Source organism: Pseudorasbora parva, chromosome 4 (genome assembly GCF_024679245.1).
Source record: "Pseudorasbora parva isolate DD20220531a chromosome 4, ASM2467924v1, whole genome shotgun sequence".
Classification (NCBI taxonomy): Eukaryota; Metazoa; Chordata; class Actinopteri; order Cypriniformes; family Gobionidae; genus Pseudorasbora; species Pseudorasbora parva.
This window is the reverse complement of record NC_090175.1, coordinates 37,511,337-37,527,883: the sequence shown is the minus strand read 5'-3', so window position 1 is coordinate 37,527,883 and position 16,547 is coordinate 37,511,337. Positions and strand designations below refer to the sequence as shown.

The following is a 16,547-nucleotide window of genomic DNA, read 5'->3' as shown; positions in this document are numbered from 1 at the left end:
CGAGGTTTCCTCTAAATGTCACTGTGAGGTAAGGAAGCTTGTTTAAACAGGGTATATTCAACCAATACTGCCAGCTCTCAGCTGTTGTACAGGGCACATGCCTGCAGGCACTCTGTAGTGTTGAGTGTTACCGCTGTAATGACTATTAAATCTACTGTCATTTGTGAGATGCCAGCACATATGAACACATGGATAACCAGCAGCACAGATAATCTACAAACATGGGGAAATTTATACTGTTATACTGAAGACTGGAGGGATGGGCTGCTGAAAAGTCAGCCTTGCCATCATAGGAATAACTTGCATTTAAGAATATATTGAAATATAAGATTAAAATTGTAACAATTTGCCTTGGTAAATAATATATCAGTATAGAAAATAAGAAGGTTTCTTGAAATTAAATGGTTACTTACCCAAAAATGAAAATTAGCCCATGATTTACTTACCCTCAAGTCATCCAAGGTGTATATGACATTCTTCTTTCAGATGAATAAAATTATTTATAATTTTTGAGTTATATTTTAAAAAAGTCCTGGCTCTTCAAAGCTTTATAATGCCATTGACTTGTTTTAGTTTTTGAAGTTTTCTGCTTTTAAACTTTATAGACTAAAAAAATAACTTCCAGTGGCCCACCGTAGGCATCATTTTACAGAGAAAGAGTAACCCTTAACCCTTGAACCCTTGATACATGTGTACTGACAAATGCAAAAGCGCAGCGGATAGAGCAAAAAAAAAAAAAAACACCGGTCATGAATTAGAGTCTAAAATAAGATTTTTTTAAAGAAATGGTGGAGGATTTCGATATAAGAAAAGAGGGGTTTGAGTTTGTTGCCCAGTCCAATCATTGAGAGGCGTCAAAGTGTGTGATGCTTGTATTCATCGCGTCACGGATTACTCTATTACCGTTTTCGACTTGCGTAACGCTGACCGCCGGAAGCTAGTTATTTTAGTCTATACATTTTTAAATATGGGTATTTTTCCTTCTTTGCTTCAGAAGGCCTTTATTAACACCCCAGAGCTATGTGGGTTGGGCAACAAACTCAAGCCCCTCTTCTCTTTTATATCAAAATCCACCATTATTTATCTTTAAAATTCTCGTTTTAGACTCTAATTCATGACCGGTGTTTTGTTTTGCTCTATCCTCTGCGCTTCAATACGCATGCGTCAAGGGTCAAGGGTTAATCTTTCGTCGTAAACTGATGCGTACGGCGGTTTGCCAGAAGTTATTTTAGTCTATAACATTTTAAATATGGATATTTTTCTCATGCACCACTTCGCTTCAGAAGGCCTTTATTAATTTGATTTGCCCATTGGCTCACGTCAAATTAAGCAGTTTGTTCGCAACTGTATATTTGTTTGTTTTTTGCATATTCAGTGAGGACAATGCAATAAAGTTGTATTGGTCCAAGCTTCAGCAGATTAAGCAGTGGGACAATGCCTCTTTTGAATAATGCCGCAAGAAACACTGAATTGATTTGTGCTATCTAATGTTTCTCAACTAGTGGGTTGCAAGAAATTTTTTAAGTGGGCCACGGAGTGTGTGGTTAAAGAAACAACATGTTTTTTCTTAATCTAGACTATTATTTTGAAAGACATCTGTGAAAGCATTTAAGTCCAGAGTGTCTAAGAAAAAAAAGGCATTGTCCTGATTCAGTATCTGTGGTCAGATGATATATTGTCAGGCTATATGTCAGTGTCATTAATTCTAATGTTTTTAGACATTTTTTTGTAAATTGTTATGAAATAAAATGTCTCTCACCTCAGAAAAACTAACTTTTCTTTCCTGTCAGATGTTAAACTGTGCTTGTAGCACAAAATAAATTATAAGCATGCAAAGTTCCCAATTAGTAAGTCATAATATTACCAAAAAATACCAATAGCTTATACACATGTTAGCTGGGAAGAATTTGCATACAGGTATGATGCTCATTCTATTAATTAGGATCAGTGTCCATATTATGTTCTAATAACAGTTCATCTCAATATTGCACCATGGCAACTATTATTTCCCGTAACCCCCAAATTACCACTTAAAGGTGCACTCTGCACTGTGTAAATTTTAGCGGTATCTAGCAGTGAGGGTGTAAATTGCAATAAGAGAAAGATGCCTTCGTCTGAGACAGCAGGGAGTGATTAGTACTCTCTAGAACAGTTTGTCCGTTTAGGGCTACTGTAGAAACATGACGTCGAAAAAAAATAGCGATTTCACTATAAGGGGACTAGTGGTATGTTTATATAGATAGAAATGTCTCATTCTAAGGTAAAACATAAGGGTTCATTATGTAAGGTCTTTAAACACCACTGAAAGCTAGTTATGTATATTATATTGCATTTCTGTCAATAGATCCTAAATATTACACACTGCACCTTTAATTTTGTATATTTTTAAATGACTGAGGTGGCTCATACCAACTTTCTCGTAGTAACAAAAACTAGTTTGGGACTACTATTTAATATCCTTACGTCATACTGTAAATTCATAATTCAATATTAGTCATATTCCTCCATGTTAAGTTTACTTAAACGGTTAGTTCACCCAAGAATGAAAATTCTGTCATTAATTACTTACCCTCATGCCGTTCCAACCCATAAGATATCCGTTTATCTTCGGAACACAACTTAAGATATATTTTGTTGAAATCGGATGGCTCAGAAAGGCCTCCATTGGCCACAATGGCATTTTACTACATTGGTTCTACCATTAATTTATGAAGCGTTGAAAATAGTGCGCAAAAAAAAACCTAAATAGCGACTTGTATAGTGATGGCCAATATCAAAACACTGCGTCCAGAAGCTTCAGAGCTTAGCATATCATTTCAGGATCGAGTCGAAACGCTAATTCATTACTGTTCGAAGTTTAAGGAAGCAGTGTTTTGAAATCGGCCATCACTATATAAGTCGTTATTTAGGGGGGGGGGTTTGTGCACAAAAACTATTCTTATCGCTTCATAAAAGTATTGTAGAACCACTGTAGTGAGATGTGCTTTGTAACAACATCTTAGTACCTTTTATGGGTCTTAAGAGAGGAAATTACATTGTTGCCAAAGGAGGCCTTTCTGAGCCATTGGATTTCATCAAAAATATCTTTATTTGTGTTCCAAAGATGAACAAAGGTCTTATGGGTGTCGAACGGCATGAGGGTAAGTAATTCATGACAGAATTTTCATTTTTGGGTGAACTAACCCTTTAAGAATGTTAAGTAAAGTGGGACAGTACTTGTGTGCGTGTCAAACATTTTTGTGAAACAAATTTGCTTTTGAAAACCATTTATCATTTTTATAATTGTATATAATTTGAACTAAGTAAAAATAAAAATTATTTAATTAATTAAAACATTGGTCACAGCCTAATGACCACGGGAAAATGTGGGTCCTATGGTCAAACCAGTTGAGAACAACACTAGGAAAATTCAACGCTGTTCGTCCAGTGGCAAATAATGTGATTCTGATTCTGAGCTGATAATGACAAGTCGAGGATCAAGTGTTAGAGTCAGAACTCTTTTGTTTTCTAAAAACAGTGAGACGTTGGGCGAAGCATTTGAGGGAAGCTGCCAAAATAAGTGTATAGGCCAATCACATAGAAAACATGACCCTAACAAAAGCAGACTACTGCAAAAACCTCTCACAGACATGACACATGATCGCTTTCCCCGATTTTACATGTTTACTTTTAATACTGTACTTTAAATGTTTTCTTCTCATAGTCTCAGCTCAAAGACCCTGCCTTGAACCTTTCTGAGAGCATAACATTTTACAACTGGAGGGTGGGAGATGTTGAACAGAGCAGAGCCCACTCCGCCTTTACACTGTCACATCCTGCCCCAGTGCCAGACAGAACCAGAGGGAGGGATGGGAAACGAAAGGAAGACAGAAATGAAGGTGCTGTATTCCTGTCACTGGTGAAATTCTCCCACAAAGGAAGCACAACAGGCAGAACATGAGTCCGAGGGGAATAGTGAGGGGAAAAAAGGAGCAGGTAGATAGAAATGGAGAATGATGGAAGGAATGAGAAAGGGAGACTGCAGTGATAAAAGAGGTGATGTGTGTGCGTGTTTGGCGGGGCAGCGGTGCAGGAATGCCCCATGGCTGTGCTATAAGGAATAAATCAACTGTGCTGCTATGTTTTGGTAAGATACATGCCAAACGCAATCTCTCTAGCCAAAGCTTGAAACCTTCTTCTATATAAGTTGTTTGAAAAGAAAACATTTGTTCTCCCTCACGTTGGCAGCTTCTCAGTTCCGACAGACAAAACTTTCTTTTTTAATATCCTCACAGGGGCTTAACAATTTCATTAAATCTTACAACAGTTTTTAAAAATTGTAAATCAACCCTGAAACAGAATACATCTGCATAAAGTGAAAGTGGCTTGTTTGTACAATATGTCAAGACAATGTAGTTATTGCTTCACTCAGCTATAGCAGAGTCTTCAAGATCCCATGAAATGAAATATTTTTTCCTAAATTGATGCATTTCCTGTTAAAGCAGTAAGTTGGGGCAGGACCTATTGAAGGGATTGTCCTTTGTAGAAACTACAATTCAGAAGTTTGGGGTCAGTACTTTTTTTTGTTTGTTTTGTTTTGTACTTGTTTTGTTTGTTACAGAAATTAAAAATTTTGTTCAGCAATAATGCAAAACCACTTTACTTTTAAAGACTTTTACTTTGTTACAAAAATATTAGAATGATTTATGGAAGACCATGTGACACAGAAGACCAATTTACCTTTCCCATCACAGGAATACATTACATTATAAAATATAATTAAAACTAGGGCTGTCAATTGATTAAAATATTTAATCGCCATTAATTGCATATTGTCATGAGTTAACTTGCGATTAATCACAATTTAATCGCACATATTTATCAACTATAAATGTACCTTAAATTAATATGTTTGAAGTTTTTAATACTCTAATCAACATGGGTAAGAACAAATATGCATGCTTTATGCAATTGTACATTTAGTGTTAGTGAAACCATACTCAGAGCATGAAGACTAGACATGTATCAAAGGTTGCAGATGTTTTTCAAAGAACTTGTTCATGTCTCTTAAACCTAAGCTTAAATTCAGAATAAGCAGTGCTTTCTCTCATTTTAAAAATATAAATAAAGGGAGTTTTTACACTGGCAGTTTAATTCAGAACAGGGTACAGTTTGTATGAAAAATTGGTAATGTGTAAGCTGTCTTGCGGACCTGTGAGCGCAGCAGTAACACAGCATACCTGGAGGAGGTCTATATTCCACGAGTAGGAATTTCGTGTGGCCATTTTAAGAGATGCGCGTTTGTGCCGGTATTTTTCGTGTGCCCGCCGAACTGTGCTGCGATTCACGTGGACAGTGTAAGAAACACAGATGTGGGAGCGCACTTGTTTCAGAGTAATGTTATTGTTAACCCTTTTCTTTCCCTATTCAGATTTGCTGCAGCATCCTTTACGTCAATGGCTGATCTCAATTTCTCAAACTACGGCCCATGGATCAAACAGAAAATGTACGCTGCGTTAATAAAATTAGTGCCGTTAAAATTAATTTGCGTTAATGCATTATTAACGCGTTGATTTTGACAGCCCTAATAAAAACACAATAAAATACATAATTTAAAATATAATATTTCACAGTATTTCTGCTTTTACAGTATTATTGATTAAATAAAGCCAGCATTAGTGAGCATATACTTTTCAAAAACATAAAACAATCTCCTGGGCCTGGTAAACCCTACATTATAGGGTTCCCCATGAGGAAAGAAGCTTATAAATCTTACTAAGTGATGTTTTATGAAAGTGTAAAAATTCAGAGTTTTCTGTAATGGGTGGGTTTAGGTCAGTTAGGGTTAGTGTGAGGGAATAGAATGTACAGTTTGTAGAGTATAAAAATTATTATGCCTATGGAAAGTCCCCATAAAACATGGAAACCAGGTGTGTGTGCGTGCTCACCTCAAACTCAGCGTGTTTGTGGATGTCCTCTGCTCTCTGGCGGCTCAGAATGAACTCGGCCTCATTAGCTACACGCACCAGATGGTCCTTCATGGTGTGGCTCAGCAGTCTGCACATCAAAAAACACACTGAACATTAAGATTTCATACCTGACATCACATGACTCTATCCGCATTATTTTCTACAATGATGCAGTTTGTGTTGGTAGGATAACTGAAACCACACTAGGATTTCATACAGATCAGATTAAACTAAATTGAAAAAAATTCACACATGTATTTTAACACATTAAAATATTCACTGATTGTACGAGATGCAACAGACACATTTACAGGCATAACAGATCCATAATACTGAAATTTTGATACTGTAATCCAACAGCTATTTAGATATTATGGATGATATTATCATCTATATTTATATCTATATTACTTAAAACTAATCGTTTTCATGCTGCAAGTGAATTAAGGCATCACATTATAATATACAGCATGTAAATGTAGGCTGATAAACAACCAATATTTGACGATACAATCAATATTAATAATAATCAATATATAATTAATAATTAAAGCCAATCTGTAATAAATTATGTTGCATTGATATATTGTGTGTCCATACTAAAGAATATTTATATACATTTCATTGTAAAATGATGTTCACATCCAATGGAAAATGTTGGCCTACAAAATAGTAAAAGGATATCTTCCACATCTCTCAACTGTTAATCTGTGAAATACATTTTACTGATTTAATAACACAGTTGTTAGGTCATCAAAGTGTAAATAGTATGCTAAACCAACTTAACTACACCATGCAAAACTGAGCAGAAAATCTTATTTGGCACGGCAGCTAAAACCATCCCCACTAAAACAACCAGCGATTGATTTGTAAATGATACGTATCTAACAAGATACGGATGTAGGGGGTGTGGAGAAGGGGGCACGTCTCACCCAAGCTCATGTTTCTACATATGTAAGAACAGCATTCCTTGGATAAACACACACACACACAGTTTCTTGTCACAGGGCATCTGATGATTATATGGGCTGATGGGAGATCAGATGTATCCTGTTTTTACTGCTACTGTTTGTCAACCCTCATCAGAACCTGAAGCTGTTCTGTCCATCTAAGAGTCTTGTTTGTGAGTCAGCATTGTTTTCTCAGTTCACTTTGCCCTGGGTTAGCACAGACAGGGAGGAACCTGATCTTGAAACAGCACATTTACACCCCGGGCAGATTTGTGAACAACACAAGCCATGGCCTAATAAAACATTCCCCTAGGGATAGAGATGAGTATCTCAGCAGGTCAGGAGGCTCAGGCCTCTGCAAAGTGGAAGAATAACAGGCGGAGGGTGGAGGGCTGAAACTCGAGCCCGTTGTGTCAGCAGTGGGCAGCGGGGGAGCGGACGTGCCAGGGACTCTGCGGTGACCCTCTCCCACCCCTCTCACCCGGACTGCCATCAATAACTCAGCCCACTCTCTGTGACTGCCCTTTATTCTATCACCCTTTCGCTTTCCTGTCTTTCTTTAACTGCTTTTACTTACTTTATGGTATGAAAGTCTAACGAAACAAACAAAAGATTAGATTATCGATTATAGAATGGTAAAGCAGGTTTTCATGCTCCCCAAGTAAATCTCAAGCCAAATTAAAAAGCGTCGCTCTCATGGTATGTTAATGTCATACGCCATTCGGTCTGGGCAGCGCCGCATGAAGTCGAACGCACATATTGTTTTAATTAAACCAACGAAGACCTGCAACTACTTGATTGGACCAGCCTAGGTCCAATCAAGGTCACCATGCAAGGTCACTGTATATAAGCTGCTAAGACCTTATTTACAACCTGCATGATGATCACTGAAGATGTTTAGTTGGCATTATGAAACATAGTATTTGTGCACAGATTTGCACCACTAAAATAACTATTAATTTGTGTAGTTAATTTTACCTGCTAATAATAATACCAGTTATTATTAACTAACCATTGTTAATAGCTTTCACTTGAGAAAAATGACCATGTAGTTTCTGTACCTGATATTTATCCAAATGAAGTGATAATGTATCAAGATCAGAATCATATCACAAACCTATGAATTGAAACCTTGAAATAGCTCCCAAAAAGCCAATTGAATACTGAATTGAGCTCTCTTTTACACCATCTTGCTCTTGAATGGATAAATTCATACAAAATTGTCAAAAAAGTAATTCAGTCAAGAGCAGTGACTGATATTTTGTTGTTGTGTCTTTTGTTGTTTGATACACATTAAATGACCCAGAAGCAGGATGTATATTAGGCTGCTGTCACTTTAAGAACGAATGCACTGACACACATCAGGTTTTCATTCAACTGTTTACGTTCATTTAACACATAATTGACTGTGTTTATTTAAATATTCCAGATGATTTGTCCATATTATAAGTAGCGAAAGAGAACTCAGTTTGGGATGCTGTCTAGAAGTAGCAGCTTTCTGTGTGCGCTTCAGACGTGTGTCAGTCAGCACGAGTAATGAGTTATCTTTTTTCATGACTTTCTGACCTAAACATCATGCACGTCCCGCTTTTCTTCTGCCATGCAGATATATTTACATACCACAATATAAACTCAAGCAGATTTTTTTTTTAAATCGTCGCCATTATATATGATGTCATACCACCCAGCCCTTAACTGTGCCTTTTTTTTTTACACATTATTAAATAAATGTATAAATCTAGACAAAAGAAAGAACAACACATCATTGAACACCTAAGAACAATGAAATTATTGTCCCGTATAGTCACTGTACTGCACTGCCAAAGTATTTGTTTTAGTTATTTTCTCTGTGCTTCAAAATTCACAGAGTTTTACGAACTCCTGTGTTGAAAATCAACTTGACTTTGAAAGCACTGAGACTAAATCAGTAGTGACCATCTTAATTTTAGTGCAGAAAGCATTATAATGACATATTTAATATGCACTTTTACAGCCAGGATTACAGTGAGATCTATATGACAGGTGCTGCTGTGCCAGATGTTGTCTAAACCTTGACCCTACTTTCCAAAAGAAAGGCGTATGTTTGAAAAAGAGTTGTAAAGATGGCCAGCAGCGAGGGTGGAGGAGCCTCAGTGTATCACTGCATTCATTAACATTTATGGAGAGTTCATCAGCATGGCAGCATTCATTAACATTAATTTCCATTGCTAAGATAAAAATGAGAGCCATCTGAAAGATCTAAGGGCTTGAAATTGAAGACAGATCCTTCCATCCCAAAGGGAGTCTGAGTAAAACAGTCCAACAGATGAGACATAAACCTGTCTGAAAACAGCAAGATACGAGAAAGATTTCCCAAGAGGTGGACAAGAAACTAAGGCGCTGCTGCCCTCTCAGAAACGCATGGGAACAAGCCAAGATATTGACAGACGCCTTGAACTCCAGGTCACCCTGTTGATCCTCTTTCCACATTACATTGATTTCCTCCCAAACATGATCTGATCGTACACGCGAGACGTAGCGTTGTAAGCAGGAGATAATGAGGAGGTGGCTAACAAAGGGTCAGAGGATGGGATTAGATAATTACCTGCCCTCGTTCACAAGCTCGATGAAGGCCAAACCCGCATTCTTTTGGATGGAATTCTGCCACTCCTGTGGAGAGAAATAAAAAAAGACTTTACAATCACTCAGTTTATACAATAAGCAGAGAGAGGAAGGTTGGGTATAGGGAGAATAAACATCAGCATAATGTCATCAATATGTAAGAATTTAAATGAACAGAAGCTTCATCATCATCCTCATCAACAAACTTCATACAGAGGAAGCGGTCACTGGGGGGAGGAGGAAGAAAGCAAAATGGGCCTTTAACATGTTTTTTACAGTATCTTTAATGTTCAAGATTTCCTTTAAACAAGCGCACCCCTTAAAATCTTTTACAGGTCTCACCCGGTTGTTGTAAAAGGTGTTAGTCTAAACAACTCCTGAAACCACAGCTTTCAGTGTTGTTTAATAGCCTAGGAGCGAAACCAAATCATTGACATTTTTCACAGCTGCGCCAACCTTTCAACACTTTCCTGTGATCGTCTCAAGAATAATAATAACAACCAGGTCATGAGTATGTACAAAGTCACTCGTGTATTCTCGAGGGCTCTTTTCAAGAGAGACTGTATCATGGAGACAGGAGCGTAACGGTCAGACCCTAATGTCTCATTTGTTTCGGCCAACAGAGAGTGCTTCTTGGTTGAGGTTCTACACAAGCAATAGTTTCATAATGATGATGATTTATTTTTTAATCCCCTGCCTATTTCTAGGGTCATAAATGAAAATGAAACAGGGCAAATTAACTTGCCTATAAGGAAGGAAATATTTCACCATCCTCTGGGAGGAGGAGAAGAAAAGTGAGGCTTTAACCAAAAGAAACAAACATTTTAAATTACAATGTGTGTACACCTTCATGTGTTGCAGAGGCTTTATTCACTATAACAGTCATTATTTCCCAGCTTATATCCATTTTACTTTGGAATCTCCAGCATAAAATATTTGAGGAAGCATATTCAAGAAGCCCACAGTGGCAACTGGCATACCTAAACATAGATGCAGAATTATTTGTATAGTCTTAATAAAAATAAAATAAAAAAAACATCTAAACTTGGGCTATTGTTTACTTACAATATTTTTTTTCATTTAAAATGTAATTTAAATTTTAAATGATATTCGTTAAAAAACGGACTGCCAACCAATTCACAAACAGCCACTCACTGTGACCCCAGCATCTTGGGAGATGTGTGCTGCTCATTCTTAACAATAAAGAATCTTTGAATAACCCTTGCTGCCCAACAGTTAAGCAAATGTTAATTTAAGACATAATAGATCATGTTTGTGTGAATACTCGCCAAGACAGATGTTTAAAATACTGTAATTCTGTGTAAATGTGTATATAGGGATTGCCTGTCAGACAGCATGAGAGATGGATCTGTCAGTCTGCGCAAGTAAGATCAGCTTTAAGAGTTTAAAAATCATATTTCATTGGTTCAGACTCATGACATTGATAATTCGCTATGAATATTCACAAAGTTGGAATGCTACGCTTTAAAACGATACCAAACGTGCTGAGGGGAAGCACAGCGCGAGCCATCGAGTAGCGAGCAGAGAAAAATTGCATTTTCCGTGGGCAAGGGAAATATAATACTCCTCTCAGAAAACCTACAAATAAAGATACTTTTAGATGTATAACTGCTATTTGGACCATTGGGATCGCTAGAGAAGAGCTTAATGAACAAATTTTTGAGAAAACCTCAAAGTAGACTAAAATAAAATAAAAATCAATTATTTTGCCTGTAGCTCGAAATGATCCTGTTCATATAACAGTGAGGAAAATAACTATTTGAACACCCTGCTATTTTGCCACTATATTTATTCCACTTGGAAATCATGGAGGGGTCTGAAATTGTCATCGTAGGCGCATGTCCACTGCATGTGAGAGACATCATAAAAAAAAAAAAAAAAGGATATCACAATATATGATTTTTTAACTATTTATTTGTATGATACAGCGGCAAATAAATATTTGAACAACTGTCTATCAGCTAGAATTCTGACCCTCAAAGACCTGTTAGTCTGCCTTTAAAATGTCCACCTCCACTCCATTTATTATCCTAAAATAGATGCACCTGTTTGAGGGCGTTAGCTGCATAAAGACACCCGTCCACCCCATACAATCAGTAAGAATCCAACTACTAACATGGCCAAGACCAAAGAGCTGTCCAAAGACACTAGAGACAAAATTGTACACCTCCACAAGACTGGAAAGGTCTATGGGGAAATTGGCAAGCAGCTTGGTGAAAAAAAGGTCCAATGTTGGAGCAATCATTAGAAAATGGAAGAAGCTAAACATGACTGTCAGTCTCCCTGGGACTGGGGCTCCATGCAAGATCTCAACTCTTGGGCTCTCAATGATCCTAAGAAAGGAGAGAAATCAGCCCAGAACTACACGGGAGGAGCTGGTCAATGACCTGAAAAGAGCTGGGACCACCGTTTCCAAGGTTAATGCACTAGGACGTCATGGTTTGAAATCATGCATGGCACGGAAGGGTCCCCTGCTTAAACCAGCACATGTCCAGGCCCGTCTTAAGTTTGCCAATGATGCTTTGGATGATCCAGAGGAGTCAAAGGGGAGTCATAGTGTGTGTGGCGAGACTAGGTATATAGTTTTACACATCATCCCAGTCTATTCTGTAATGTAAGTGACATGCAGAATCAGGGTTTTTTTGTACATTAATCTCACAATAAATGTGGCACAGCCAGTTTTTTATTATGCACACCCAGAATCTCTTTTCTGGCAATGCTAGTGTTTCAAACTTAAAACAATTGGACACACTCCCCATCTACAATTGGTCAAGTCCAGCCTCAAACAATAAGCATAAACACACAACACCACAAACATAATGTCCTGACATTGACACAGAGTTCAGAGAAACTTGGAATAGAAGAGAGCAGTTTAACACTTACTAAATATATACTCATTACTTTTACAGAAACATTTAAAATAATATATAAAATACATTTTTAAAATACCATTCCTTGAAATACCATTTATTTTCAATGGAATTCATTCTGGGTATTTCTGTAAAATGTATAAGATGGAATAATAAAGGAAAATAAATAATTTGAAAGGAAGGGAAATAGGAAGGTGCTTTTTCAGACCAAACAGCCAACTAAAGTTCAGTAGATTACATTGCTGGGAGAAACTGCACATATGCTAGGATCTTTTGTTAGGTGAAAATGCTTCAGCGGCTGTCATCAACCAAGCACACAAATACATTTTCGCTACAAAGATAAATGAATGTTCGATGGGTGAGGGAAAGGCATTATTCTTTAATTAAAGGAAGCAATGACCCCAATCAAAAAACCTTAACGATCAGTGCTGTGTGTTGGGGACAAGGCTGACGGTTATTGGATTTCAACCAGTCATTGTGATAGGGCCCTGATACGGTTTTATGGTATCCAATGCTGTTTCCATTCTGACCTGATGAGTGGATACAGGCAGCCATTTGTGACCTTTCAACTCTGACCCTGACCTAAGAGAGGTGCTTCTACAACCCAGCCACCTCTAACCCGGTCCTGTCGTTACAGCAACCACTCACGCTGATCCATTCATGTCATCGAGACCGGAATTGTGTCCTAAGATAGAACATGACTTTTATCAGCCACACAAACAGCGCCTGGGAAAGTTTGTATCGTAAAGATAAACTCGTAATGATAGCCACTGTGATTCAAACCAGTCTTAGACCTCATCAAGGACATTTATAATTGACCTTGTTTCCTCCAGTCTCCATAAAACAGCAAAGACTAGCGTATAGGGAACGTTACCTCAAGGTCAAATCCTTCCAAACACACTTGTGTAAAATGTCAGTTTCACTTTTATTGACGCTCAGGTAAATAAACAATCGAAATCAGGGGTCGCCAACTGGCGGACTCCGGTCCGGATCCGGACCACGAGATGCATCCACCCGGACCGCAAAGCCTTTTGACGCACTGAAATAAATAAATGCCAAATGTGATTTAAAATAAATAAATAAAGAATCACATTTATAGCAGACAGCTCAGTAGAACCGTTTTTCCTTTGTTGCCACGGTTGCGTTGACAGTTAAAGGGGTCGCACACCGGACTGAAGCTCAGCGGCGCGTCTCAGGATCTCACAACGGACGCACATATCACGCGCAAGCTCAGTTTTGAATCGACTTCTGACAGAAGAACTGCCAGATGAGTGTATCTCTTGTAGCACAGGGTGAAATAAGTATATACATGGACATTTTTGTTTGTTTGTTTGTTTATTTATTTAAAAAAGGACAATGTACATTAATCGACATTACAATAATGTAAATGTACCCGAGTTAGCTCGAAAGGGCTAATTTTCATCGGCAGTCCTCCAGCCAGATGTACAGAAAGGCAACCTTAAAAATAATCACAACTATAAAATAATTATAAAATAAAAAAATTAAAAAAATAAAAAAATTATGTAAGACAATACAGTTAGCAAATATATTTAGTGTAACTTAGTTTTAAAATATATAAATACACACAGAAGGAGCTAGTGTCCACAGATTTGGTTCATTACGAGCCATTTTTTGGCATTCTTTTTGAATGAAGAGAATGACAAAGACTCTCTAATGTTTTCTGGTACTGTGTTCCATTGCTGACCTGCCCTTACGGAGAAAACAGCCTGACCAAAAGCAGTTTTTCTCCGGGGAATGATACAGTCTTCCCTCACTGCTCCTCCTGTTACCCTAACCTCACTTGATCTAAACATTACAAAGTCACATAATGGAAGAGGTGCTAAGCCATGTTTGATTTGATAAATTAAACTAATATTATTAAATTTAATGAGATTATCCCAGGTAAGTATCTGATATTTACTTAAAATACTACAATGGTGATAGCGGAATGATTTTTATCCAGTATTTTTAAAGCCTGTTTGTATACAGTTTCTATTGGTTTTATTGTTGTAGGGTGCGTATTAGACCAGCTTATAAAACAATATGTAATATAAGGTAAAATCATGAAAAAAAATTATAATTTTGCAGCTTGTGTTGAGAGGGAGTCTCTAATGAATCTAAAGTTTACTAAATTAAGTTTAATCCTATTACTTAATTTTTTAATATGAGTTTTAATTAAAATATGAGTAAAAATTAAAAAAAAAAATTTGAGGGAAATATAATATAAATGTAATACATCGTGCAGCTCTTCTGTCAGAAGTCAATTCAAACCTGAGCTCGCGCATATGTGAGTGTCCGGGGTGAGATCCTGAGACACTCACGCGCCCATGGGCTTCAGTCCGGTGTGCAACCCCATTTAGGCTACGTTACTATGCTCACTATATGTTTAGACGCGCAGTCACGCCTGCAGCGAAGAGACTGAGCAGAAAGTGGCGCGCAAAACAGAGACTGAATCAGAAATGGACCCCTTAACCCTCATTCACTATTCCCTAGATTAGTCCACTATTACAGTTCACTTGAAGGAGTGAATGAAAACGAGTGCGTGAAGTCGGACAGCTGTTGTGTGTACATCGCCTGTACACTAGTTATTGCGGTGCAACATGTGAGTACACTCAAACATGTCCACTGTGGTTTCGGACACCACTACAAATGGCTGTCCCCTCAAATAATGCCCTATTTAGGGTATAGGGGCGATTTCGGATTCAGCCATACACATTTTAAAGAATCCTTGTCATCAGCAGTCTGAGGTAAGGGTGCAGAAAATAAATGAGCCAATTTCTCACATGCACTGAAGTTCAGACTATGTAGCTATATTCACTTTTTTTTTTATTATTTGTATTATTTTTTTGGAACCAGGAATGTTTATGCTTTTGTGATGTTATTTGAGGTTATTTACATTTTTCTGGATTTAAAGGAACAGTTGATATAAAGAGATAAAATATTTTGTGCACTTTTTCATTTCATTTCTACCAACATTTAGTTAAGTAGAGACTATACATGTGAATGAACATAAAATTATGTTACTATATTTCTGTTTTGTTTTTAACCAGGAGGGTTTGTGTTCATTGATTGAAGACAAGGGGTTTTTTTTATTTGTTTTTTTTTTATATATATGTTGTTATATTTTGCTGTGGTTTTATGTTCTTATGTACAGCGCTTTGAGAAGCTGCTTTTAAAGGCGCTATAGAAAATAAAGTTATTATTATTTAATCTACACTAATTTCTTTAGTCTGGCAAAAATTCATCTATTCATGTTTTTAGGTATATAATTGTCCGGACCTTGGCCGGTGAGGAAGGTTTTTTTTCTGGACCCCAAGCTATTTTAGTTGAAGACCCCCGATCTAAACCAACACTGAGACTTATGATAAAATTATTCTGAACTTGCAACTCAAAACGTCTAACATCTAACGTCTAAGTGCAAAAACTCAATAACATTTCAATTAAAAATTATTGAAATATCTTATATAAAAAGAGTAGGACTTGTAAATAATTGTGTGTCTTATTCTGTTTTTACATTTTTATACTTGTTTGTATTTACTCTTAAGCCATTTCTCACTTGTATTCTTAGGGTGCGTTCCGGACCAAAAAACAAAAACAAAACATATAGTCCTGGTCTGCTTAGCGTTCACACAACAGTGAACCTAGAGTTACCGAACCAAAGGCACAGGGAAATTGGTCGGCTTATATGACGACGGAGCTTGCTTATCGAACATTCAAAACAATGCTGTGTGCTGGATTAAACGAGATCATTTTATGCATGTACATATGTCATTATTTTTACAAGCTGAGAACTCATGAAGAGATTTCCTCCAATGTATGCAAAAAAAAAACGAAGATCTGCTGCAAAAGAGACGGCAGTTCCATCGTCTGTACCAACTAATGGGCAACACGTTTTTTTTACTGATTAAGAAAAAACATTATTATAATAATTATATTATTATATTATGTTGTTACATTATAAACAGAAGTCTGTAATACAGAGCCAAGGGAATGTAGAGGAAGAGAAGGAGAGAGAGAGAGAGAGAGAGAGAGAGAGAGAGAGAGAGAGAGAGAGAGAGAGAGAGAGAGAGAGAGAGAGAGAGAGAGAGAGAGAGAGAGAGAGAGAGAGAGAGAGAGAGAGAGAGAGAGAGAGAGAGAGAGAGAGAGAGAGAGAGAGA

At 37.2% G+C, this 16,547-nt stretch overlaps 1 protein-coding gene across 1 annotated transcript in view; it reads right to left on the bottom strand.

The window, feature by feature from the left end:
* lrba (LPS-responsive vesicle trafficking, beach and anchor containing) overlaps nt 1-16,547 on the bottom strand; it is a 334,073-nt gene that overhangs the window by 173,008 nt on the left and 144,518 nt on the right. The window contains 2 exon segments of the mRNA XM_067441679.1: nt 5,928-6,036; nt 9,483-9,547. Coding sequence (XP_067297780.1) covers nt 5,928-6,036; nt 9,483-9,547 — 174 coding nt within the window.